The 15,630-nt window shown below is 48.8% G+C and overlaps 2 protein-coding genes across 5 annotated transcripts in view; both read right to left on the bottom strand.

Moving 5' to 3' along the window:
* Nucleotides 1-49: 49 nt before the first annotated feature.
* Nucleotides 50-3,739, bottom strand: glod4 (glyoxalase domain containing 4). 2 transcript variants are annotated; one of them, XM_048980724.1, is made up of 9 exons: nt 3,582-3,739; nt 3,058-3,107; nt 2,670-2,790; nt 2,149-2,293; nt 1,586-1,722; nt 1,415-1,501; nt 1,061-1,174; nt 877-963; nt 50-316 (listed from the first exon to the last, which is right to left on the bottom strand). In XM_048980724.1, the coding sequence occupies exons 1-9, from the start codon at nt 3,669-3,671 to the stop codon at nt 251-253; spliced, it is 897 nt and encodes a 298-aa protein (XP_048836681.1). In that variant the 5' UTR covers nt 3,672-3,739; the 3' UTR covers nt 50-250. The 2 variants fall into 2 exon arrangements, with proteins under 2 accessions (XP_048836681.1, XP_048836682.1); XM_048980725.1 differs by lacking the exon at nt 3,582-3,739 and having other exon boundaries at nt 3,005-3,107.
* Nucleotides 3,740-5,116: 1,377 nt separating this feature from the next.
* The window catches only part of nxn (nucleoredoxin), a 38,168-nt gene continuing 27,654 nt past the window's right edge, over nt 5,117-15,630 (bottom strand). For all 3 annotated transcript variants that reach the window (XM_048980271.1, XM_048980272.1, XM_048980270.1), the window contains 6 exons: nt 14,320-14,453; nt 12,894-12,994; nt 12,708-12,814; nt 11,545-11,724; nt 11,311-11,435; nt 5,117-6,750 (listed from right to left, as the gene is read on the bottom strand). In XM_048980271.1, coding sequence (XP_048836228.1) covers nt 6,568-6,750; nt 11,311-11,435; nt 11,545-11,724; nt 12,708-12,814; nt 12,894-12,994; nt 14,320-14,453 — 830 coding nt within the window. In that variant the 3' untranslated portion in view covers nt 5,117-6,567. The remainder of the gene's footprint in view (nt 6,751-11,310; nt 11,436-11,544; nt 11,725-12,707; nt 12,815-12,893; nt 12,995-14,319; nt 14,454-15,630) is intronic.

Genomic DNA, 15,630 nt, shown 5'->3' with positions numbered 1-15,630 from the left:
ACGTAGGAATTTGTGTGCCAGTTTAAAAAGAAAACACCAGAATCCATAGTTACTGAAAAGGCAGATTATTGCTTTCTTTAATCATGCTACGTTTCACATTACAAAAAGCAAACAGTTTAAGTCACATTCAGCTAGCAGTCCAGATAACACCGCTTGTGTTGAATGCAGAAGGGTTTGAAATGTTGCTGCAATGTCAAATGAAACTGCACACGTTACAGCAAAGCCCCGATACTGCCGCTGCTCTGGCCTCTCAGGCAGAAGCCTTCGGTTTATTGTGTCTGGCAAACCATTCGTCGCTTTTGTCCGCTGCAATCGCCTGTAACATTGGGAGATCGGCACAGCAATGGAGAAAACACACCATGAGTTGTAACAGGCATGCACATATATATACACGCACACTTTCAGTGTCTCTCACTCTCAGGATAAAAAACACATCTAGACACATAGTCTGCCATATGATACCAAAAAAGAACTGAAAACTATGAACTGCGTAATGATTCAATACACAACAGTTCAAATACGATACAGCTCTGTGGGGATATAATTTCACTCATTTAATATACTGAAGTGTCATTTGTTAAGTAAAAATGTATTCAGGTTTTTAAAAATAAGTCATTTGAGTCTGCAGGTTGCAAACTGATCATTTGATCTTAGCATGAAAATACATGACAATAATATGCAGTAATAGTGATTTTTTTTTTTTGGGGGGGGGGGGGGGGGCGGTTAATAAATACAGCCATATCATAGATGTTTGTGCTGGATTTCTGATTCAAAACTCTTGTCTCATACCCCTAAATACATAGAAACTGGGACATGCATTACACATCTTAATACCAGTCAGTCACGGCAAACACAGCTCTCAGTCTGCAGACTCACTGCATCCAGTAGGGCATTTCCGTTGGGGTCCACTGTGGAGAGCTGCCTGAATGCCTCGTCGCCCACAAAGCAGATCTCATGGCCGTCCTTAAAGGTGGAGAAAGAGCACAGCGCTGCACATGTATCGAGGAGCAGCTTAACAGACGGACCTGGTTAGGGGTCACTTCCTGGGACGAACACTCACCGGGTCAGCGAGTATGACCACTTCCACGGTGGCCTTCCCAGGTGTGTCCAGGCTGACGAGGGGCGTGAGGATTGTCTGGTTGTCCCTCTTCATTATTGCCTCAATGTCAGGTAACTGGGGGAGGGGGGGATATTGCGAATTGGGAGTATCGGGTCTGCTTCTAGGCAACTAAGTAATCCAACTATATCTCAAGAAGAGCAAATAATATGGGTAAAATTATGTCAAACCACAGAAAAATTTAAGTTCGGAAACATTAGCTAAACTGCCCAGTTTAAAAAGAGTTTAGGTATCTTACGAGACGGTTAAATACAAAGTAATCTAAACACACTTCTGCTGTCAGCAAAGCCTTGTCACCTGTGTGCGAGGGCAGGAGAAAGCGATCCTCCCGAAAGCTGTGCCGTGGTCCACTGGGCCGCCGATGTCACAGAGCTCCAGTTTGCACTGCAAACACAAACAATAGGAGCTAGACAAGCTAGGAGCTATGAGGACCTTCCATACATCACACCCTGGACGGGCCTCCCAAACCTGTCCATCTCCGAATCCCAGTAGGACCGATTTCCTCTCAGCATCTCTCTCCAGTATCTGCATCCCCAGGAGGACAGACCAGTAGTGTGTGGAACGTTGTAGGTCTGACACACCCAGGGAGACCTTCTGGACGGGGTCTAAGGCCAAGGGCAGATACAGAACAGCACTATCAGGTCAAAGCTACATGGCAACGAATCCAGCGTCTCTTACAATGTTATGGTGGTTTCTGAAGTAGTTAGGATTATGGTACTTATATATAGTACCATATTATTCTCATTATTATGTTATTTTTTCTGTGACTACACCCATGGTATGTCACTAGACCAGTGTTTCCCAACCCAGGACCCCGAACAGTCCATGTTTTTGCTCCCTCCCAGCTCCTAGCCAATCAGGAACATTAAATACCTGGTACACTAGGAGCTGAGGAAGCAAAAACATGGACTGTTCGGGACATGGACTGGGTTGGGAAACATTGCACTAGACATTTCTGGTGATGAGTCCACTGCCCAATGAATGCCCTTCCAGAATGATTTTCAGGCTGTGACACAGGACCAGTGACACACCTGTCTGGGGCTGCTCCTCATCCACCAAGTAAAAAGAGTACCCCCCTGGGGCCTTGGCCAGGTAGATCCCCCGCCCTGCCTCCGAGAGGGGCCACCCGAGCCGGCGGGCATTGCTGACGGCCTGGCTGGACTGCAGAGTGACGCCCTGAACAAACAGAGAACGGGACCCGTTTGTGAGGTCCACATCCGTGTTGATGCTCAGCATAAATGATTGAAAAACAAACATCAAACAAAATGCCTCATGTTCCCATCAAAGAGCAAAATACACAATGGGCTACAAGATGGTGACTTCTGAAGATTAAACACAGGAACATATTTAATGTTATTGTATTTATTAATTTATATTGTATTTCTGTTTCTGACGAAGCCCTCGCTGCATTTGTTGTTCACATAAAATACAGGATATCTGCTATATCACTGAGCCCAGACTGTCCCGCCCGGATGGATACAGCTTCCATCATAACTGCAGCACATCAATACATGGACCAGAACTGCACAGCTTGGGCCGTGGGGTGGCTTACCAGGAAATCATTACCCAGCTGGTACTCTCCAACACCGTAGTTGTACGTCAGCTCTGACACAAAATGGTTATCCTCTGGACCAAACCCCACCATAGTCTTACTCCACTTCCCATCATACGGACTTACAGAAAGATAGTACACAATGTATTATTTTTATATAAGTAAAAACATTGTTACCTGATTTAGTTTCTGCTTTTAATTTATCTGCATGAACAATTAATCACAAGTTTGTTATTGAACGTGTGCAGGTCAATCAAATGAATCAACAGATAAATATCCACAGTGTTCTTTTCACCAAAAGGCAAACTGTGACATGCCTTTCAGGTTTCACTTACTTAAGGTGGGATTTTTTTTTGCTTGATTTCATATACACTGGTTACATTCTCACCCATTACAAGTTGCCTTACAGCCTTCTTCAAACTCCTCATGTCGAAGTACCTGAAACAAAATTTAAAACGTGGTTGCGTGACTATGCAGATTTCCAGTTATCGCAGCCTATACCAGGCAAACACAAACTAGTTCCTCATTGACAGAATCACTGATTTGCTGCATTAACTCAAAAAGGACCTGGAGCATGGAGTGCGAAGTGCAGTGTTGCCAACTGTCACGCATCTGGCGTGACACTCACGCTTCCAGACTCTCTTGCAAGAACTTTTACGGCATTTCTAAATTATTCTACTATAAAACTAAAATTAACTGCATCCAACGTGTTGGGGTAGTTTGTAAACCTTACAGACTGTTTGCAAGGTAATAAAACTGTTACATATATGTAATGCGTGTGCAGACTTGTCTCTAATTGAAAATCTCACGCCAGCCAGCTGACCATCGTTGGTGACACTGAATTTCACGTCGTTTATTGATCAGAACTTATTTTAATCTGGTCATGTACGTTTGACAAACAACATATCTTACTTGCATGCCAAGGACATCGCGGTAAAACGCGGCTGTCTTGTTCCTATCGCCCACTTTAAACACGAAATGTAAGGCTCTCCTCAACGACATGACTACATCTACTGATCCCAGTTTCCAGGATGTTGGTTTGTACCTTAACAGCTGGTCCGGGGACAGCGTCGCGCTACAGATCGATTATTCGGCGATCCGTTGGTTTGAACCCAAACCTTTTAACTCAAAACAGTTTAATATCTCTTCGGTAATTTTTGACCATCCAACGTTCCGCACTCTCGCTATCATGTATTCGCTCTCCAAATAACCCAGAGGAATTTAATGAAAGGAATGGATTTTACGGCGGCAGTTCGATTATTAATGCCTGATTTCCCAGGTCTGACTCGATCGTCCCTCGCTGATGACGTAGTGGTCCGCTTGGCGTGACAACCGCTTTGTGGTGCACATACTGTTTTGTGGTTAATGCCGCAATTCTTGAAGATTCATTCTAAAATATAAATCACCTAAATATTACCTATTCGCCTGCTATTCCAAAAACATTACTCCAAACCAAATATGTTTTTAAATATTCACGTCTGCAAATAAATTTGTGACAAAATTACTAATTCTACATTTAATAGTTTAAGGTTTAATTAAATATTGCAACAAATTTCGTAGCATATATTAATATTACATGGTCCTTTCATATATTGTGTTTTTCTCCCAAAGTGCCAGAAAAGACACCATGAGAAATACACCCATTGTGAACATAAAATTGGCTGATTGAGATGAAACACATAACCACGTCCTATCACACTGTCTGTGGTTTACAGCTGCGAGCGCCGGGCGCAGAGACTCAGTTTACGAGCATTATTCCCAACGTTCTTAGCTTCCAGCTGCACCACGGGCTTGGTGCCTAACATCACTGCTCCCGTGTTTGGCCAGGAGACACGCGAGCTGCTCTTGGAAGCTGCCCATTTCGCTGAAATATCACAGCTGTCACGGAGAAGCCCAGCCGACCTAGACGCGCACATTCTAGTGTGTGTAACCCCTTATGGAATGCTGTGTCTCTTTATCCGACATAAGATAAACACTGAATATTTTTGCCTTTTTTTAAAAACAAGGAAGTCTTTCATGAGCTTTGAATTCATGCTAATATAACTTCCCATTTGTTTCAGGAAACTGCAGGGTGTACGTAAACAACCCCAGAACACAGTCACGCTGTTCGGTTGTTTTGAACCTCTTCCGTACATTTACGCATAAATTTAATTTTACGTCTGCACAACTCAAATAGGGGCGCCTGAAGCATTAGACGTAATATTTCTGATATATCATGTTCTGTAAACTACTGTCAGGCCAATGGAAATTTATTGAATTTATACCGTTAACAATGAATAACAATGAAATTAACTTAAATGTTTTGCATGAAATCAAAATCATTTAAATATTCTAAAGGATATTACAAGTATTTCCCCCAAATATGCGCCAAAGGGTGGCATATGTAAAATATTTAATATCGTTACGTGGTGTTCAATTAAGAAACCTGTAGCACTGTCCACAACGAATGGATAGTAACTGCATGAATATATTTGACCAGCAGATGTCGCATTAAGGTTTTTTTCTACGTTAAACAAGATGAACACTTCAGCAAATTTGTTGAGCATAAGAATATATTAGCATCTCACTGCATTTTGCTTCACTATTAAAACTCTCTTTTCAACATTTTAAAACAAATTTTCATAACAATGTACTTGTGTGGAAATTAGCTGATCAAACGTATTTTGTCTTGGCAGTTAATTTTTGTTGGAAAAAAAATGTGTTGATCCATGTATATCCTAGTATTTATTAAGCTAATCCATTTTCCCATATTTTTGTGCATATGAGATTCTACAGTCAGTGGTCTTTTTAAGTACAGCCTGGTCTTGAGTTACCAGTTGTTCCCAAAGAAATCTGCCGATGATTTTCCATGTCTTTGGACACAATTTTTGGTCTGAAGAAAACAGATTTTATGCAGAAACTAGGGTTTGCAAAATGGCGAAGAGTGAGGGAGGACTAACATGGAAAAGAGAGTAGCTTTTAATGACCGCGAGTTTCTTTTTGAGTGTCCGGCGAGTAACAGGAACAATGTTATAAATTTCTTTCAAAAACTTGGAAGGCAGGACTCTCACAATGCTATTTCAGCCTCCCAAAACAACAGCCTTTTTTTGTTAAATAACGGGGACCTTCACAGAAAATCCTTGAACTTATGGCAGCTCTGAGACTCGGTAATATCGTATGTCATCAGAGCACAAAAATGGGGGGGGGGGGGGGGGCTTCAAAGGGAAATTTCTTTGTATGACAAACAGAAACAGCCTTTTCCACCCCACCCCAGTAATACAACACGACTGTACTGCAGGACTGTTTGCTTCACATGGAAAGCTCTCATTTTCGTGACTCTGTTTCTCATTCTGATGCATGAGACAAGCCTCAGAAGAGGCAGCCACATTGAAATCGAAGGGCAACAAGGGAGACCTGTATGCATGGCGTAAATATGCCCACTTTCATTCCATCTTCAATACTTTTAATTACACTATCCTTAATTTGCACATCATAACACACCGGAGAGCCCAAGCAACAAAGAAATGCAAAGACAGGAAGTTCTTCAGATGGAATCCACTGGGCAAAGGAATACTCCGTCTCTTTAGGAAGACATTCTTGTTGCCAAAAAAAGAAAAAAAAATGTTCAAGACCTCCAGGAGCATCGGGCAGGAGTGTTACTGTGCTGTAGTCAAGGCAAGGCACCGTGAGAAAAGACGGCAGGACCTGCTCAGAATCCCACATCATTTTCTTACTTTTAGAATTTAAAAATGTCAGTAAGTAATGAGTTCTGGGTCGTCCTGCAGGCTGATGGGGGGAGGGGGGGCAGTACTGATGGGAATTTGAAGAAAGTAAACTGTAGAGAGGATGAAGGGAGCAGCGTGGGGGTTGTTGGATGGAGTTTCAGTATCAGCCCTATCAGGACCCGCATTCTCTCTTTCTAGATGGGCTCCGGTTTGAGTTTCTCTGCCAGGAAGTCGCTGACAAACTGCTCCACCACTTCGGGCGTGATCTCCTCTACATCGCGCACGTACTTAGCGCGAGCTGACATGTCCAGGATGGTGAGGAGCGGTGCCGCCTCTGGCAGGTTGGTGTAATCGCGCAGGGAGTCGCTCATGTCATCCTGAGGGTGAGGAGGGAGTCAGAGGTTAAAAACACACACACACACACAGGGAGCTCCATTTAAACGCCACATCCGGCCCAACAACAAGCACCAAACAATGACAGATTTATTTTTAACACAGAGCTTCCCCACATCGTTTCCCTTTTCCTATTTTTTTTTTAAACCTCCATTTTTCCTTTGATGTTTGGCAGAGAGAAGAAACGGGAGTGATGCACAGGCTATAGGGACGCATTCAACAGTAGGGGGCGCCACCCAGACAAGCGAACCGCCCGGTGACCCCACAGTACACTTGGATGGAGGCGGGTCTGTCTTCTGCACTGTCAGAAAAAAGGGTTCCTGTTTGTACCTTGTCCCTGCTTGAAAAAGGGTTCCTGTTTGTACCTTGTCCCTGCTTGAAAAAGGGTTCCTGTTTGTACCTTGTCCCTGCTTGTCACTGGGGCTGTACCTCAAGGGTCTGCCAATTGTACCCTACAGCTGTGAGTAAATGTACCTTTTAGTCTAATTTAAGATACAGAAATGGACTGAGAAACATCCCCAAGGAACAAACATTAATGTACTATCAACAGTACAAAATGTTCCCCAGAGTCCATTTCTGTACATTAAAAGGTACTTTTACCCAGAGTTAGGGTACAACTGGCAGACCCTTGAGGGTACAACCTCAGTGCTACTCTTTTTTTCTGACAGTGTGAGAGTTAATTAGCAAAGGGGGAACAGACAAGCCAGGCTAAGATCTGCCCCTTCCTGCTTTGTATAGCCTGCCCTCCCCCTTCAAAAGGATGTGGGTTAAAAGGATCAGGGCTGGTTCCATCCATCCATCCATCTTTCTGTACCCGCTTGTTCACCACTCTATGGGCAAAGGAAGTCCGGAGGACCCCTTTAATTAAAGAGTTGCTGGCTTCTTCTGCTGCCCTGAGCAGTGACACTTAAAGGCGACCAGCTTTGTTTTCTTCGGTTCACGCAGACACTGCTTCTGCAGTCAGACAAAGACCTCATTGTTACGGCTGCAGACACCTCTGCTTCCCACATGACGAAATGATCTGATTTCCCCTCAACTAAACCCTTTAATGAATGAATGAGCCATGCGAGAGATGCGGGAGATAGGGCATATGGAAAAGATTACTTGGAGCAGAAGTTATTCCCCAAGTGGCCATAGGGTGACACTGTCGCGCCGGAATAGAATTGGCAGGCACACAAAGCCATTTAAGTCTGGCAAAAAAAGTATGTGCAGAAACTATGTAACCTTAAGCAAAAAGCCAACACAATGCACAATCACACCCTTCAGTCTTCTCTGGCAATTTAACTTTCATGACCTAAGAACCCTGGACATTGTAGGACAATGCCTGTCCTACACACACTCCATGAGACCATTCGCAGGCCTTCATCAGGGCCATGATGTTTCTCCACTATCTGGATTATCCATCTTAATCAGGGCTCTTGGGCTCATGAAGGGGAAAAACCCAGCTAATGTGGACAGACAGTTTGTTACAATTAAGGCGTAATCTTTGCCGGGGTCGGAAGGGACCCCAAGAAATGGGAAGCAGTTAGGAACCAACATCTTCCCCAGCGGCTCGTTCCTGATCCAGTTCTAGCTGGTAATGACATGCTCTCACTTCATTAGCCTGCCGGAACACTCCGCTAGGCCGGAACGTTGGGCAGGAAAATCCACAGGGAAGATGGAAAAAAAATGCAAGGACAGTCAGACTAGCATTAGTCACAGCTGGCAGGGTTTCCCCAGCATTCCCAGGGGCAGGCAGTGTGCTTGTGCTCTGCAAACAACCAGCAGGGCGAAAAGTCCTCTCCCCATTACCAATAATTACCAGCAGGTTTTCTTTTTTTTCTGGGGGGGGCTCATCACATGCTAACATGCATCTGCAATACAAGTCGGGTCAAGGTGGACTCATGGCCAGTAGGGATCGCTGGTCTAACTAGCTATGCATTAGCGAGAACTAGAAGATATAACTATACCCTGTTGCAGAGGCACTCAGCCTGTAGTTTGCTTTTATATGTAATTTGTGTGTATGCTATGGATGTGTTAATTCTGGATTAGATGTTCCATGAATTACCTCGGGTGTCCTGACTTCACATTGGATAAAGCTGACTGGCAAATTAATAACTGTGCATGTAAAATGTCCTTTTTTTAAGACTGCGTTTAATAGCTCACAGATTTGGCCTGAGCATGACCTTCAGAAAGCACTGCAGGCCAGCTGTAGAAAACCATGCTGCAGTGAAGCATGGTTTGGGTGGCAGGGCAGACAGGAATGGATGCGGATGGTTCAGAGGCGAGCCGCGCCCAGCGCCCCCCCCCCACTCCGAGTGGGCCGGGGCCACAATAAGGCCGAGCGCAAGGCCACACAGCGACAGGTTTATCTTTCACGCTGGGCCACAGTGGCATACCGATGACAGTGGCCATCAGATAAGCCCCACCACTATCCCCCGGCCATCCCCCCACTGAGTGGGCCTCTGCCAAGTGGCTGTATTGGGGGGGGGGGCGGTGGACACCATTGATATCATCGGCAGCATAATGATGCGCTTGTCTGGGGGGGAGGGGGGGGACCTCTTTGTAACCCAGGTACAAAGCTGGGGAGTATCTCCCAACTTACAGGGGCTTATCTTGGTTAATTATAAACTGGTGCAGTTAGCAAACTGACAGAAGTATTAGACATTCAGACACTTCTCTGTTTGTCTTTCCTGACATTGGAAGCCTTCTCTGGTATCCAGATGTACATTCTTCTGCTTTAAAGACCAGAAAAGACTGACTGCCAACCTTCGGTGTCGCACTACAGGCTGGATAACAGACATAAACCAACCGTCTCGCACAATAGGGGCCGGAGAACGGGTCCGAGCCACGCGCCTCGCACGCTAGGGGCCGGAGAACGGGTCCGAGCCACCCGCTTCGCACGCTAGGGGCCGGAGAACGGGTCCGAGCCACGCGCCTCGCACGCTAGGGGCCGGAGAACGGGTCCGAGCCACGCGCCTCGCACGCTAGGGGCCGGAGAACGGGTCCGAGCCACGCGCCTCGCACGCTAGGGGCTGGAGAACGTGTCCGAGCCACATGCCTCACATGCTACAGTTCCAGCCAGACGTCCCGCCATCTGCAGAAATCCACATCTTTGTTACAAAAACATTTTTTAATTCAGAACACACAGGGAAAATTCATTCCAGTTTAATGAACTGACTTGTAACTGGCCATGTCGAAATTATCTAGAATCTGTACTGGTTCCAGTCATATGGGCCAAAAGGCTGGATCCGGTACTGGGCCTGCAGAGTGGGGCGTGTGAGATCATCGCCAACATGTGCTAATGGCGGAATGCGACGTCCGCACACAGCACTGCTGCCCGGCCCCCAGCCACACCACGGCTCCAGGAGGGGAGGGGCACCCAGCAGCAGCACCCTAGGCAGCTGGGGGTAAGGGTCGTGCTCAGGGGCCCATGGATATGTGAATATTCTGCTAAGGCCGGGGCTTGAACCTGCAACCTTCCGATCACAGGCACTGAGGCTTAGCCATCATCCTGTGTCACATCAAGGACCTAAAAACATTGATAAATCAGCAGCTGCCAAATACAGCAAGACTGTCAATGGCTCACGTGGATGTGTGTGCAGGGATGCATTCTGGGAACATTTGAGCAGGATGGCCTGAATTGTGGCCACCGTGAATGAAACATGGGGGAGAAGTGGAGAAGCCTATCAGAGCAGCTCTGCTTGGGGCACAACAGTGCAGAGAGGGAAGGGGCTGAATAACGAAAAAGAACAGAGAGCATGGAGATGGGGAATGACCTTCCCCCACACCGCAGGCAGAGGAGAGGGTGCTTACGCAACTATTTATGCAGCGCACAGCTGTTCTGTGGAAAGTGGAGGCTGAAGCCATCCGCAAGATTCTCTGATCCTTGGAATGTTGTACAGGAAGCCTATCCACCTGCTTCGCCCGCATTTCCTCTGTGTTCAGCCCCACTCTCAGTGTTCAGTGGGGTGTCTGGCTCTGCTCTCAGCATTTGCTGGGGTGTTCAGCCCTGCTCTCAAAATGTTCCATACAGTGTTTGGCCTCCTATCACCATTCTGTGTAGCGCTGGGCTCTGCTCTCATTGTTCTGTGTAGCGTTGGGCTCTGCTCTCATTGTTCTGTGTAGCGTTGGGCTCTGCTCTCATTGTTCTGTGTAGCGTTTGGTGCCGCTCTCAGCATCCTATGCAGTATTGGGCTCCGCTCTCATTGTTCCATGCCAATGTTCAGTCCCGATCTCATCATTCCGTACTAATGTTTAGCCCTGCTCTCGGCGTTCTGTGCAGTGTTCAGCCTCGCTCTCAGCGTTCCGTGCAATGTTCCGTCCCACTCACAATGTTCTGTGTGGTGTTCAGCTCCTCTCTCAGCGTTTCATGCAGTGTAGAGCTCTGATCAGATTGGCAAGGACACGGTCCCCATCACCAGAACACGGTAATAAGAGGCACTTCAAAGTGATCTGCTCTTGAAAGAGGCGGGTTTAGGCCGACTTCAGTCCACATCAGAATATTGTAGCACTGCCTGCCAGAGACACCTGCTGACCCAGCCTCCCCCCCCCCGCCCGCTCACCTCTCCAGCCACAAAGAACAGCAGTGGTGCCTCTTCTTCCTTGGCCTTGTACTTGGCCAGGATCTTCTCTGCTATGGGCTGGATCAGCTGCTTTGCTGCTTCCAGTTCCCCCTCCTCCTCAGCATCTGGGGCAGAGAGGACATGAAAGAGGGAGAGAGAATAGGGTAAGAGAAAGGGGGGTGACAAGAGCGATGGGGACAGCCTGGGTGGAGAGACAGGAGGGTAATTCCTCACCCACGAAGAGCACCAGGCAGGGCCCCTCGTTCAGCTGCACGGCGTTGGACTCGCTTAGCTCCAGCACGGGCCGCGGGTGCCAGGGGAAGAGCCGGCATTCGGGGTCGTTCAGCACCTCCACCCGGCCCTGGCGCGTGATCATGTGACCCTCTGTGTCCAGCAGGATGAGGGTGGGGATGCCTGTGGGGATGCTGGGCTGGGTTACCACATCCCGGACGCACAGGACACTGCGTGCTAAGTGGAGCGTCATCGGCTGTGCAGCCAGGCTCAAGAAGAGCAGCCGAAATGGTGTCACTGCAGCACGCCAGCCTCAGAGGAAGTGCTCCGTGGCTCTGTGCAGATTTACCTGGATGCGCAGTGCATGCCGTTCTCAGCCATGGCTGATGCCCTGCACCCCGCATGTCCCCTCACCCTGTCAGAGGCCCTTTCTGACATCAATCTCTGCTGTTAGCAGGCTTATCGCACTTGAGTGTCAAACTCTGTGCATTTTGGCTGAAGTAGGACGCGAGCGCATCTGCGTGAGCCTAAGCGCGTCCGCGTCTGCGTTTTTGTATGCCAGACCACGTCTGCTTCAGTCCGGGGTGTGTCTGCCTCTGCCCATTTGCATGAGAGTGTATGCGTGACCACATCTGCATAAACACATCAACAAGAGTCCATCTGAGCAAGTGCATTGGCTTGAGTTCGTCTGCGTGAGCACAACTAACTCTGTGTCAGCGCATCTGCGTAAGCCAGTCTGCACGGGTGTGTCTGCCTCTGTGAGTGCATCCATGCCTGTGACTGCACCTACATGAGCCCGTCTGCGCAGGCGCAACTGTGTGAGTGCGTCTGGGCCAGCGCTCGTGCCGTCAGCGGCACATGTCTGGGACACATTGCGCAGATTCCAGGGCAGAGGAAGAGTGAGCGGACAAGCTGGAATGCAGGGATGGGAGAAAAGTGGGACAGCTAACTGGGTTAGCAAGGGTTAGCGGGCCGCCCCCCCGGGGCCGACGGGCTGCTGCATGGCTCACAGGAGGTATTACCATGGGATTATGCTGGACTGTCAATCAAGACTGATTGCGCCCACTCATTGGTTACTGCATCAGCGTGATATTGCATTAAGCATGTTGGTGATTTGCTGTGCAGTTATGGATTTCTCCTGAAGATGATGTAATAGTCCATCAAACCTTGGATCCCGTATAGCCTGTTGAGTCGCGATCGGCGGCCTTCATCCGAGTAGGGGATGGCGAGCCAGGGCATCTCGCTGAAGTACTGCTTGAAGGACTCCTCTGACCTGCTCGGGTTCGAACGGGATAGTGAGTCTCCTTTCGCCTGGGTCATGCGACTCGTGGAAGGCGGCTGGCGTAGTTCACCTGTCGGCGCTGACAAAGACGATCTCGAACTTCTGCCCAGACTCCTTCACCGTGCGGTACGACTCCACGAGCACCCGTGTGAGGCTACGGCAGGGGGGGCACTGCCAGGGGGGATGGGGACACCAAAAACACAGATTACCTTATGCCTGCAGCAGCTACGAGCTCTGCGGGTGGGAGGACAGTAGTTAACAGGACACCCACGGATATCGTCTCCCGCCTGATTCAGGCTCTGCCAAGTGGCCAGGGGGCGCCGTCGCCTAACTATGGTGTCTAATCCCGGCTCTCAGCACTGGCCAGTACAGCTAGAGACCGGGGTAGTAAAATGCTTCCTTCTCTTTCCAGATCATTCCAGGAGGAGAGAATAAACACCCTGCTAGTGAGCGGCGCCCAACAGGTCACTCCCAGCCAATTTATTTCTTTTGAAATAAAATTTTTATTAAAAGCCCCTTTTCTGTAAGGCTTCCAAAATGACTTCATAGGGCTGCTTCTGGCTGGGATTAATCCTCGCCCTCCCTTCAGATGACTTTCATTTATTAATTCACTTGGAAGACAAGGACTCTGAATCAAAGCATCTTACATAAGACTCTTGGATGCTGCCCGCGTTCCAAGCCTGTGTGATACTCGTAAGCTCTTGCTGTACTCCTACACAGACAGGTACTCTAACGGCCCGACACAGCGGTACTGGCCAGACTTGTACACTTATCTGTTTTTCAGTGGTCATACAGTTCAAACCAAATTAGCATTGCAAACCAGCCTCGATCTGCAACCTTTGGTCGCGATGGTTAATGAGTACGCCCTCTGCTGGTGACAGTGGGTCAGCCGTGCACACACACACACACACAGACAACATGCAGGAGAGTGCGACAGCTCAAGGTCAGCTGAGGTCCTTGGCGGAAGGTGGGGGTGGCGGGTGTCATGTAATGGACACCACCTCCAGGTGCCTGGAATTTCACGCCTGACACGCTCACCGGGACCGTTTTTGCAGCGAAACACAGTTGCAGTTTATAGCGCAGAGCAGGAATAAAACTCATAAATATATTACGGGCCCTGCCTTGTATCATCGCTGCTCTGCGGGGGGTGGGGGCATTACAGACGTCTTTAATGCTTGGTGTAACGCCGATGCAGCCCAACAGGACCTGAGAGGAGAGAGCAGCCCCACCAGGCAGCTGGAAATACCAGCCTGCTCCCTCTGGGGGTCCAGCCGGCCGCAGCCGTAACTGTCAGTCAGCAGCCGGGTGGGCGGGGCCACGGCCTCTAAACCGGATCATCCCAGCCCAGGCATTCCCTGCCTTCCTTGAGTTAGCAGGACTTACTCTCTTCCACTGGTACAGTGCCCTGCTGGACTTCTTGGAGGGCACATGCATTAACAAGAGTTGGAGCCCCCTGGGCGGGGGGATGGGCCACTCCACCCACCAAGGACACTCACCCAGTGGGCGGAGAAGTAGACACCCACAAAGGACCCCTCCAGGGAGCTGCTGTCCACCGCCTGTCCGTTACCACGGAGAAGCGTCCCGGCCACCACCTCTGCGAAGGGCTTGGGCCCCCACGGAAACTCCAGGCCTGAAATTGAGGGGGAGAGACATGAGCTACAGGCCTCATCTCACTCCAGTGGCCTCCGGCTCCAAGCAGCCAAAGCGAGAGCAACTTAGATCCATGTGAAGCTTTAGTTGTGAGGGGCACCGTGTGTTTGCCAGCCGAAAGCCACGGTTAGTGGAACCCGAGGCTACCTCCTGGGACCTGCCGGACAGGGCACCCCGCCTCGTACGCTTCCGGGAGGCTGCATGTGTAATTAGTCCGTTTAAAACCATGAGGCTGCTGCACTGGGGCTTTCGTAACCGATGACATCCACATTCCCCGTCCTTTCTGTTCATGGGCACTAGATGCGGACCTCGCTGCTCTAAATTTTTTTTTAACAAGCCCCACTTTCGCACCTCAGAGGAGGGCTACAAGAAAAAACAAAGACAAGCGCCCCCACCCCCCCAAGGGAAGGAATTGATGAGTATCAGAATAAGTCGATGTGTCTTCCCGGCGTGGGGAGTGTTTGACTGTTTCCATCACCCCCCCCCCCCCAAGACCCTGGCTCCTGACTTCGGGAATTTCAGGACACGCAAAAAAATGCCCAGAATTCATCCTCCCCCTCAGGACCTGACTGCACCCCCACCCACAGGTTCTGCTATCGCTCACTTTTCCAGACGCACGACGTACTGGAAAAAAGGAGGGGGAGGGGGGGGGGGGGGGGCTCATACATCATTTTTGAGAAAAATAAGTGTGCAGCCACAATAGCATCATGTGATCAGTCTCCTGTTACTGGGACTGTACGGGAGTTACTGTGCACGACTTAAAGTTACTGGTTACATGTGGGACTTACTGGGCACAACTGGGAGTTACTGGTTACGTGTGATACTTACTGGGCACGTGCAGGAGTCAAGCAGATTGATGGTATCATTTATCCATGCTAAATCCGCCAAGCTTCAGTCACGTTTCTCTTCTATTTTTTTCTTCGTTGGACTAACGCAAGTCCTGACATGATCAGATATGTCCGACTTTACACACAGGCAACCTCAAGGCCTACACCTTGGTGCCGATCCGGTTAACCAATCACTGCTCATCCCAGATGTGCGAGGAGAGGATGTGCCCGCCCAGAGCTCACATGGGGTTACGAACAGAGTACTAGATTAGGCCTGACCTGTTTACCAGGGATTAACCTGCAGGTCCAGAATAGATGGAGACTGTGAGG

This window comes from Brienomyrus brachyistius, chromosome 17 (assembly GCF_023856365.1).
Source record: "Brienomyrus brachyistius isolate T26 chromosome 17, BBRACH_0.4, whole genome shotgun sequence".
In the NCBI taxonomy this organism is placed as follows: domain Eukaryota; kingdom Metazoa; phylum Chordata; class Actinopteri; order Osteoglossiformes; family Mormyridae; genus Brienomyrus; species Brienomyrus brachyistius.
The sequence above is the reverse complement of the archived record's forward strand: the minus strand, read 5'-3'. Positions and strand labels throughout refer to the sequence as shown.

Bases quoted from the DNA above. Each gene is read 5' to 3' on its own strand.
- glod4 (XM_048980724.1), bottom strand. From the start codon at position 3,671: ATGTCGTTGAGGAGAGCCTTACATTTCGTGTTTAAAGTGGGCGATAGG. The intron at 3,108-3,581 runs GTAAGATATGTT...ATTTTGTTTCAG, and splicing joins GCGATGTCCTTGGCATGCAA to GTACTTCGACATGAGGAGTT. The intron at 2,791-3,057 runs GTGAGAATGTAA...TCTTTCTGTAAG, and splicing joins TGTAAGGCAACTTGTAATGG to TCCGTATGATGGGAAGTGGA.